This window comes from Orussus abietinus, unplaced genomic scaffold, assembly GCF_000612105.2.
Source record: "Orussus abietinus isolate OABI.00-Male unplaced genomic scaffold, Oabi_2.0 scaffold796, whole genome shotgun sequence".
Lineage (NCBI taxonomy): Eukaryota > Metazoa > Arthropoda > Insecta > Hymenoptera > Orussidae > Orussus > Orussus abietinus.
Genome location: NW_019394938.1, coordinates 15425 through 27173, shown reverse-complemented (window position 1 = coordinate 27173; position 11749 = coordinate 15425). Strand labels below are relative to the sequence as shown.

The 11749-nt window shown below is 39.8% G+C and overlaps 1 protein-coding gene across 1 annotated transcript; it reads right to left on the bottom strand.

The window, feature by feature from the left end:
• Nucleotides 1–9845: 9845 nt before the first annotated feature.
• Nucleotides 9846–11077, bottom strand: LOC111673855 (ankyrin repeat domain-containing protein 13C-B-like; the record flags this gene model as incomplete). Its single annotated transcript, XM_023433541.1, has 3 exons — nt 9846–10007; nt 10088–10219; nt 10866–11077. Coding segments are annotated over 3 exons (506 nt in total), but the record flags the coding sequence as incomplete, so codon positions are not given.
• Nucleotides 11078–11749: the final 672 nt, after the last annotated feature.

Here is an 11749-nt window from a genome sequence, read left to right as displayed (position 1 = left end):
ACTCCTCAACGTTTGTTTTAATCGCGGTCGCGGATACCCGATAAATTCTCACAATCTATGTGACTATGGTTGCTCGATACGCGCGCTTCCGGAGTCCTGATCTAAGAGAGCTCCCTGTCCGCGGTGCCTCGCGCTCGCGGCCTCTGGCCCCCTCTCCTCGTGTCCTCCCACTCACTCCGAATATTACAGCGCATGCTCGAATACTAGTTTTAATGTACAGTGGCGTTCGTTAACCACTTGACCCGTTACAACAACATCTCCCAAAAACGAAGACAAAAACGCGAAAATAAAGAAAAAAGAAAAAGGAAAGAGCCGTACCTTCGATTGACAGAAATCAATCGAAGCAGGTTCAAACAGAAAGAATACAGAGGAAGTGTAGATCCGTACCTTCGGCCTTGTCAGTACGACAATCCTGAAGCAGGAGCTAACACGATTCACAATTGTGAAAGACAGCTCGGACTCTATCATTGTGATTGCGTCCGATCTGCTGAGCTTCCACAGTTGGATAAAAGAATCGTGCCCTGTCCCGAAACATCCTACCAAACGTAAAAAACCCTAAGCAAGTGGATATCCGAAGTTGGATAACCTATGTTAAGTTGCAACTAGCACCTGTAGAGCAGTGCTCCAGGAATCCAATAAAATAATTCAAGTCAACTTGAGAAGTGTACAAAATAAGAAATAACGGGATTAACTGGATTCCGAAATACGAAGGAAAGTCAACCCATTTGCACCCACACCTTGAATCCTGTCTATGCGGATTCGATGATGAACATTTGGCGTACTCTTGTGAAATAAATCGTCAATCTGAGAATTCAATTCCTATCCTAAATTAAATCCATCTTAGCAAGGTGAAAACGATTAAATAATCAAGAATTAAAGTTAGTTAAGAATCTCAGAGCGTTCGAGATATCGAAACACGAACTCGATTCGGAATTTCGGCCTCGATTAGCTGAGCGGCCGAAGCCTAGACGCGTAAGAAACCGAAACATTGTCTGCGCGGCACGAGACATCGCGATCCTGCTCTGATTCGCACGCCTGCCTATTTCTTACTCGGGTCTTCGCATCTCGGAAACTGGCGATTTAATATTCCCGGAAAATTCTGACGCGCTCGAATTCTCGACGGTGTGGAAAAGACGGCGCATATTGCACGGCCTAAACCGTACCATTACACTATATTATAATAATTTGTAGTTCCATTCGACACCAGTTTCAATTTTCTTTCGATAACAGTTTTAACATTAACACTTTCAGTTTGGTGTACTGGTAACTCGATACTTTTCTTGTATTACTAGTACACCAAGCTGAAAGTGCTAATGTTAAAAACGGTATCAGAAGGAAATTTAATTATATTGAAAAACTAAAAGATTTGATATTAAAACTGGCATCGAAGGAAAACGGAAAATGATTTATAATAAATAATTTCAGAAAGTTTCTCATAATAAAAAATGGGAGTCAACTAATTTTTCCAAATACGTTGGTACCTTCATTTTATTAAATACTCAAATAAGATATTTTCGCCATTATTGTATACGTAACACAAGTATATTTAGTCCAAAAATTATACGTCCATTAACATCTACAGTTTTCTATTTTCATCTAACTAAACAAATAAATTAAAACTCAACCTGACCAAGTAAAAAAATATATACTTTTCTAATAAGTACATAATATCCCCTCAAACACCTTCGGAGTACAAAAATTTAGCCAAGTACATTTATTTTATTCAATTAATTGCTGTCATGTACGAGGTTGTACAAGACCGAAAGGGGGAGATCCTAACCGAACGTGAACTCGATCGGGATCCGCGAAATGAAATGTTCTAATTATCGATCGCGCGTGTGATTCAAACCAACGAGGGTCCGTCTTTGATTGCGGACTAGCGTAATAATTTAAGCTAACTAATTGAGAGAGGCTATCAAATGTTGATGAGCCTAGCCGAAAATAGCCGTGAAAAGCCTAAGTCAAGGAACGTCCCGTGTGACGTCCTGGGCCCAACGAAGCCTGAGATGAACTGGCGTTTTTGGTTGTTAAAAAAGACGCTTCGCCTGCGCCTTGCCTTCGGGAGGGGAGCAACATTGTCGCCGATCGGTTTTCCAGTTGCAGGGTAGTTCACAGAAGTGCGCCCATAAATTCCCTGAAGAGGGTTGCCTAAAACTCCGTAGAATTTTTCGAGCACGTGTCCGTCATCAAGCAATAAACCAGTAAAGAGGCCCTCGCTGAGTTTAACTCTCCTCGAGGACTCTCACTGATTTATGTTGGTCATTGGAGATAACTTATGGCCGCCCTTACCCAAAAGACATCCAAATTCGGAAAACACTCGGGCGACATGTGCGGTCCAGACGGACGGACTTTCTCCGCGGAGCGTATCCTAAACAACTGCAAAAATAGCTAAAATTGCTCCCTTCCCATGAAAAGCTCAACCTATCCATCTATGGTTGCCAAATATAGTAGAACAGTTATTCCATTAAAGTCTCAGCTAAAATCATTTTACCAAATACCACAGTATATTTGGTTTCACGTGTTGTATGTACAAGATTTTCTGCTTCCTAAAACAGAAGACAAATATTAAAACTATATCGACACAAATAAAAAAAAAATAGAAACTAAATTTAAGAACAATATTTTGTTTGGAGAGCACCAAAATGATCATATGCTAGGAGTATACTTCAGGTGCTTGCCAAATAAAATACTGTATTCAAATTTAGTTTCTAATTTTTTTATTTCTGTCGATATAGTCTTAATATTTGTCTTAGGTTTGAGGAAGCAGAAAAACTTGTACATACAACATACGTGAAACCAAATGTGCTGTGATATTTGGCAAAAATAGATGATTTGAGCTTTTTATGGGAATTGGAGTAATTTGATCTATTTGTTAAATTAATTGAATAAAACAAATGTATTTGGCTACATTTTTGTACTCCAAAGCTGTTCTAGGGGGATTTCACTACTTTTTGTAAAAAAAAAATGTTAATATCTCCATTATTAATAATAAACTCGGCAAATGTGTCTGATACATTCCTATAATATCAAAATATAATTACTACAAACATATAATTTGATAAAAAGTTATTTACGAATATGTTTATTTCGTATACGCAGTGTACATAAATATATTTTCTTATATTAACACACAACATTTTTCATAGCAGCTTAATTTATCCGCCAATGTAATGTTACGTGACGGCGGAGTGGCTAACCAGGCCGGGGGAATTTTGCAGATTATTCCGAGCGGTATATTGTTTGTAGAGGAATTAACTCATATGCATGCGGAACCAATTTATGATTTGAGAAATATGGAGGGGATAACCCGAGCGGCTAGTCAACCTCTTTAGTGGGATCGATAGGTTTTTCGTCTTCAAAGGGTGGTTGGGAAGTTGGAATGAGGACTCAGGTGGGTTTTAAGGTTTCGCGACAATTAAGTCGTCGTTTTATATTGAATCAAACAGTTCTATTTATGATGCAAGGGGTACAATGTCCATGGGGGTAAGGTGTGCAAAAGATATACTGTGCTAAGCGGATCGTCACGAGACAAGGACGTTGGAGGCCGCGTGCTAGCGGCTTGCGGAAGTGTATCGATATATGTCCGCGTATCAATTAAGGAATGCTGACGCGAGATTCTTTGCTTGAAGGTGCGCTTTGCCTTACTTAATAAGGGCAGCTAATGAATTACGATTTATATTGTGAGGAGGTAGAATTTGGTAGTCGTTACCGGAAGGTGAATACCGAATTCTGTTGCGGGTTAGTAATTTGGAATAGGCTTCAAAATAGAGTGATAAAGTGTGAAAGACTGAAAGATTGGAGCTCTTTGAAGAGGGCCTGTACCTTGGCTTCGCAGAGGACTTTATTTCCGGTGACGTCTCTTCTACATCCTGCTGCTTGTCATGATCTGCACGTGAACGCTTTCAAACAGGGGCGTGCCCTAGGATTGGAGCTTCCTAAGATTCTCCCGCTGGTCCGGAGTTCGCAGCGCCGTTGTTCTTCTCGCTGTTGGCTCGTGGATTTCGGAGTACCGAAACGCACAACTGTTACTAACAGTACGGTCAACTCTTCAGAGAACCCCAGCCACACAGAGTGTGGACTGGCTGACTGAGAGATCGGTCTTGGTAGAAGAGTGGTTGACAAACCGCCTCAGAATAGCGACGTGCTCTCTTTTCCGGTCCTGTTTTTATACGAGATTTTATCCTTGAGATGCCCTTGAGGACAGGGTCCAATTTCCTTGTTTTTGGATTTTGTTGTTAGGGGCTTGATCGGACATACTCAAGAAGTCACTATGTTGACGGATGAATAGGCCCCATGATTTGGTCCAGAGTGCAGTTCGGTGTGGAAGGCGTGCGAACAAGCCAAAACATTCCTCGATGATTTCGCGACTCGTTGTTATATTTTCGGGTTAATCAGATGATACTATCGTTGCTTTGGATTCGATATTTATCTTCCGGTAACTGACTCATACTTAATGTAATGTGCGCCTCTGTAGATTGAGAAAAAGGGACCCGTGTTTTTTTTTTAACGGCGAATAAACACTTTTAGGGGGTGAAATCAGGCTTTAAAGTTGGCCGTGCAAGGGGGTGAGTTCGCTATTTCATATAGAAGCACTCGACTGATTTTCATGAAACAACCGTCAAAATGTAGGGAATGAAGAATTATGAAACATGCATTTGGAATTTTTCGAAAAAATTCATTTTTAAGGGGTGAGCCACCTCTTTGAATACTCCTTTTACCCCTTACGCGAGCAGTAATTGCTCTATCCAAATGAAACTTGGTTAATTTAAAGACCAGCACAACACAAAAAAAGCATATTTTGGTTTTTTTCGAAAAACGAATTTTAAGGGTTGTAACAACCCTTTAATAAAATTATATATAATCTCAATGCATGTTTCATAATTCTTCATTCCCTACATTTTGACGGATGTTTCATGAAAATCGGTCGAGTGCTTCTACATGAAACAGCCAACTCACCCCCTTGCACGGCCAACTTTGAAGCCTAATTTCACCCCCTAAAAGTGATTATCCGCCGATAAAAAAAAAAATACGGATCCCTTCGATTTTAGTCCTCTATAACATATTTAAAAAAGAACAAAATCGGAGGGGGACACCTAAGGTACCTTCCTTGTTAGAAAAATACAAACATTTTGTCATTTCGTGTTCTGCATTTTGAATTTCGAAATTATGTTGTCATATTTGGATTCAGCGGCCACGAGTATTGTGAGAAACTTATCTCGCAATCGGCCCTTAGGCGGTACCGGATCGTTCCTGTCGCGGCATACGGTGGAGCGGTGGTTCGCGAGGCGGAGCGCCGGGGCGCGTCACACCGCGAAGGGAGGAATCGCGAGACAGAGCGCCGGGGCGCATCATGCCGCGAAGGGAGGTATGGAGTTTACCGCGACGAAAAAGCGGTTACGAAGAACAGAGAATTTTATTTTTCGGATGTACAGAGCCTCCGGCTGTTCGCGACAGGCCGTGTACAGTCGACTCTCGATGGGTCCTGGAGAATCCGTATTTATACCAAGAAAGGCCTTAACGCTGTCTTACTCTAACTCCGTCTCTTAAGCAGACCTCTCTCTCTAAAAAGTTTTGGCGAGGCTATGCCGGGTTTTCTCGCTCAAAGCGGCACGCTGCGCAGGACTTTTCCGAGGCGACCTGGTGGCGCCGGGACCGGAGGCCCAGCGTCGCCACGGCCCCGGTTTAATTTAGTCTTCTGATTAATCCTGCGGCCGCCTGGCCCTCGCGGGATCAGAGGATAATGGAGATGGGGTGCGGAAAGTCAGAGGGGTGGGGAAAGGTAAAGGGATAGAGCCGAGGCCCGATACGGGCCCTCAGGTGGCCTCCCTCCAAGTCGCGGTTTATGACGGCCGGGGGAGGCGGAGAGGGGGGATCACGCGTCTGATCGCGGAATTTAGATCGTGCCGGACACGAATCCGGGAATAGGGGAATTTTCCTGGATTATTTGCTTTTTTGGTTTTACTCCCTTGCACGGGGTAGGCGCCAGGCGAGCAGACCTGGCGCGGCGGTGTACGGGTCGAGAGGGACACATACGCCGGGTGACGGCCCCGGGGCGCTCAACCCGGCGGCAGGGTATGAGTAGGCCCCGAGTGTGAGGCGGTCAGATGGGACTTGACCATGGGAATGAAGGAGAGGGAAAGAGGGTCGGGCCCAGCGACGAGACTCCCGAATGAGCGCCTCGGCTGTACCCGTTGGGTCCGAAGGGAAAGGAATTTTTATATGGTTTGGGAAAGTTCCGCGAGGGTCGGTTATGCAAGCGCACAATACATATTTTTATGAACATTCAACCATTTATATATTTTTATTCGCCATCTTGAATTTCGAAATTCTGTTGCCAGATTTGGATTAAGCGGTTATGAAAACCATGCTGCACCGTTTTTCATAATGATCCAATCATTTTGAAATTATATTATTCGCCGTATTTGAACCGCCATTTAAAATTTTTAAATTCGTATTCTGTTGTCATATTTGTATTTAGCAAATCCAAGATTCCAGAGAAATCCCTCTTTCTTATAAAAATCAAATCAGTCTGAAATTTTTTGTCCGATATTTTCAATTTTGAAATTATATTATCTGACGGCTTAAGCGATCTCAAAAACATCTAGAAACTTTTTTTCTATAAAAATTCAATTATTTTAATGCTGCGATGGGTATAGTTCCTTTTCGTTCAGCGCGAAGCGGTGTCGCATGTTGGCTGCCCAAGAACTATGACACTCCACCTATCATTCTGTGCGAAAAAGTAGTCTGTGACTGGGCCGACGACGATGATGATAACAGAATCACGATTCTGAGAGTGTTGAAAAACTTTAAGTTGCTATATCTTCACGTAGGTACCAGCGATCGAAGCCGGGTAAATCTTAAAAAATTCCTGATTTTATATTTGTTTTTTTAGCTGATTAGAAATTCCTTTCTTTTCCTGTAGAAATGGAGAGAGTAGATTCCCATTTCTCCCACTCCTGAAATCTCGATCCTTAGCGTATATAACTCTGTAGCGTCTTGCCCGAGCTCAAACGCGCAGGGCGCGTTTCTCTCACCACACGACGCTGTGAGTTTCTCGTTCAAAAATGTATTTGGCTCGAAACTACCGAGTTTCTTGATAATATAAAAGATGTATACTTTACTAATAAGAAAAAAGAAACATAATATTTTTTAAATAAAATTTATTAGAAAAAGTTTGGAAAATTAATTACAATAAAAAGTGAAATCTCCTCAAAAGACACCTTGGATGTAAAAAAACTTCTCCAAATATCTTCTTGTTTCTTTCTTAAGTTACAAATATAATTCACACCCTTTTTTTTTTAATAAATGGAAATCAATTATTTTTGCCAAATATGTTAGTACTTCCATTTTATTAAATACTCAAATCAGATATTATTGCCAAATAATTGTACATTTTGTTCCGCATAATACAAGTAGATTTATTCTAAAAATGATATTATCACTTAAAATCATGTGTCTATGAAAATCTACTGTTTTCTATTTTTATCTAACCAAATAAGACTTAAAACTAAATCTGATGAAATAAAAAAAAATTAAAAACTCAATTTGAAAACATTTTATTTGGCGAGCACTGAAATACTGACGAAAAGTCCAATGAGTATACTTCGGGTGCGCACTAAATAAAATGTTTTCAAATTGAGTTTCCAATTTTTTTTTATTTCATCAGATTTAGTTTTAAGTTTTATTTAGTTAGATTAAAATAGAAAACAGTAGATTTTAATAGACACATGATTTTAAATAATAATATCATTTTTAGAATAGATGTACTTGTATTATGTTGAACAAAATGTACAATAATTTGCTAATAATATCTGATTTGAGTATTTAATAAAATGGAAGTACTAACATATTTGGCAAAAATAGATGATTCCCATTTGTTATTAAAAAAAAAACGGTGGGAATTATTTTTACAATTTAATGAAGTCGAAATGTCACCAGGACAGTCGTCCTGGCGACATTTTTACTAGTGATGAATGTAAAAACTACTGCACTGGAAAATTATTATCAACAGCTGGTTTATATACTGTAACGGGCCCAAATTCATAGTACGCGAAGCGGTGCGGCGACCATTAGTTCGGCGCAATTCGGGCATGCGCGGTAACCTTTCAGAATAAGTAGAATTTGGGGGGGCCCTGGGAAGGGAGGCCTCGGACCGTGAGCGCGACGCACCGTGGAGAGAGCGCTCTTTTGTATTAGAACGTTTGAATCGAACATTTCGCGTAGACTCAGTCCCCTGAATTTTGAAACTTATCCGGAAACGCACGATTGTGCTGAATCTAAATTCGTTTTGGAGTACGAGAAAACCGCAGAAAGAACCTCGTTGGGAAACTGTTTGTCCCTCGGTGACCGAGCATTGCCGCTCACGATTCGAGTGTGGACAAAACATCTCGATAAGAACGAATGCGTTTGATTTGATTATTTTCAGGTCCCGTGTTCCAGTAAGCCTGGCATAGCGACCACACCCACATCCTAGTTCATTAAAATCCTGTCTATAAAAATCCTACCCTCGTATCCTCCAAATCGCACGTTGCGACTGATAGCAGAATTCCCAGTCCAGAATACCTTAACCCAGCTAATATCCGCGGCTAGATAACATAATTTAAGTAACACTAAAACCCGGAGGAATTACCTCCGGATGACACATAGATCCGTGGTTGATTTTAGTTCGCGATCCCAAATTGAGAGGCTATTATTTCAAGTAAGGCTGATCAGCCATCCGAATTAGGTCCCAAATTCTCATCTCAGTTATAAATTAACAACTTTGTATTTCGATCCCGCCAACGGCTAAGTTTCAATTCAGATGCGTCGTTAAGAATTCGAAACGTGGAGAAGGAAAACGCGGAGAGACGCGGGGACGGTTATTAAGTCCGATTTGAATCCTACCCCAACCCACACAATCCGAATAACCTTTACATCCCATGGTTCCATATTCCTTGTGGATTCTATGATGAACAAATATAACGCACCGAAGATGGAATAAGTCGTTCTCACTGAGAATCATTTCCATTTCCTTTTTCTTTCATTTTCTTATCAGAACGCGTGAGTTCGGGGATACCCCTTTAATCTAATATGGACGGCACCTATTTAAATTAAAGGTTCCGAAAATTCGGAACCTTCCCAGAAATATAAATCGCCGAATTCTACTCTAGATCGGACGGCGATCGGACTAGCACTTAGCGTTAGAAAAACTCGCTCGAACCGTCCGGAATCCGGACACGCTCAGCTGATCGCTCGTCAAACGCTATCCTCGCTCTTTCGCCAGTCTCTTTTTCATTTATATTTTAGAATTTTAATTAATTTCGGTCTCAGGAGTCGTGAGGCTCGAACCCTCGAAAAATGCAGTCTTTCGGTGCATAAGCACGGATCAAACTGCATACCATTAGAATATATATGCTGAGAATGGCTAATTGAGATAGTTTACCAACAAGTGCAATAATCAGACATCACATTAACATTGTATATGTAGGACATAGATAACACAAATAAATGTAATCAAACACAATAACTAAAGTATAAAAAGCTTGCGATTTGCCGTACAATTTTGTTAGCTCCAATTTTATATACCCTTATGGTTTGTTGATTAAATATTGTTTATGATATAAATATGTGATTATAAGTATTTCAACTTGTGAACGTGTGTCATTGTATACACACTCAAATTTCCTGCCTCCTCACATTAAAATGCAATTATTAGCAAAATATAAAAGTAATAAGAAATTAATCCTCAGTCCATTTACGACGACTGTTCGAAGAAGGAACGATTGACTAGGACAAATTTGTTGGCCTCAATTTTGAAGGCTTTCACCGTCTAAATGATAGAATCAAACACCTCGATAATATCTTACCTCTCCATTCGTGAAACCTTGAGAACTGCCTTTAGTAAGGGACTCCATAATGGCCTTATTTTTCTGTAGATCTTCTTCGCTAAGATGTTCTCGCCTTTTTCGACTCTCTAATACCATGCCATTAATTTGGTAAAAGTCAGCATGAAATGGCCCCACCAATTCCTTTCAAAAAAATTGTAGAATTACCTTATAATTTTACATGATACATGGTTTCTAATGAGTTAAGAATATTATTAATTTACCCTTCTATCTTCTCTGAATATCCATCCCGTTTGCGCCCTCGAAAACGTTATGCTTTTAGTCGACATTTGAGCTGCCATTATATCACTAGACATAAGGATATCTACTTCGTCTTCAATTTCCAATTCAGTCTCCTAATCAATAAATGAAAGTAGGATTGATTTTACTATCAACATCACAAAGTAACGTAATACAATACATCATTAAAGTCTCCGCGACTGTTGTTCCTCACATGCGAATGGATTTCCGGGTGGGAGCCGTATAAAAATTTAGTGAACCGAATTAAAAGAGTGACACCTAATTGGCAAAGTTCTCATAGATGTAACCTAATTGGAAGACCCTCTATCGACCCTCATCACAGATGAAACCTAATTAGTAGTTAAAAACAGTCGCCAGTTCTTCGATAATATAAAAGGCATTTCCAACAAGTGGAAGTACGATTACATCAGAGTCTCCTAGCTCTAATGATGCCCGCTGCAACGCAGATGAAACGTCGACAAGACAACAAATTTATACGCAATTCCTACCCGGAAGCTAATTCGTAACCATAAAACACCCATTATCATGCATTACATGTTATTTCAGTCGATGCCTAGTCTACTAATCAATCAAGCAATTTGATGGAAAATGTAACTCAAACAGTCATTTTGAAACGATAGAAGATGAAAACAGAACAATTTACACACAAGCATACTAATTATATAACTATTCAATTAACTCGTTACTGTTTAGCTACAGTATTGCATTAGTAAAGATCAATCAATTGGAATATGCTATCACCTCGTATCTGACTCTTTGAAAGAGTTTGGCCTTATTGTCGAGAACGGTAAGTGACTTGCTAGGTTTTTGGTCTCCATTGAATATAAAGGATATGTCTCCCCTTTCCCATCTCATGTCATTGAAATCCACTAAAGTCGTGTCCATTCTTATCGAAGCACCACTTTTGTGTATTCTACAGATGTCTGATGGAAGTATTCTCGAAACCAAAGGAACTGAAACAAACAATTTTAAAAACCGTATCATATAATATATATTAGGAGCCATTCGTCGATAAAACTTTTCCACAACTTTGATTTAGCTAACAATGTACAATTATATAAATTTGTATTGCAGAACGAGTAGTGTAGCGAACAAACGGAAAACATTATGCTGAAGTCTTTGTGCTTTCTTAATAGAAAGCACAAAGTTGGGTTGGGTTAATACCCAACCTAACTCAACTCTTATCACTCCAACCGGTAGTAACAGTGCCAACTTCTAATACTCTTCTAACATTCTTGGAGTGATAAGGGTTAATAACTTACTAATCTATACTAATAATATTATAAAAATAGAAAGTTTGTTTGTGTTAGGGGTAATCTTGAAAATGACTGGGCCCATTTTTATCGAATTTTTACGGATGCCTTATGATTTTTCGAAGGACCCAGGCTTTGTTTTATTGCTCTTATCGCACCCGAACGCTTATTGAAGAATAAAGACGTCAATTGATTATGTAATCGTGAACATCACAGCGCGAAACTACTCATCGAAACATTGTTATATCACCGCCGACTCAGCGACACGGTAGTAGAACTGAGTTAAAAGAATAAATTATTGTTTAATACCTGTGCAATTGAAATTATAAGGAGAAGCTGAGGGGAAAACTAGTTATCTATGTTCTGATAAAA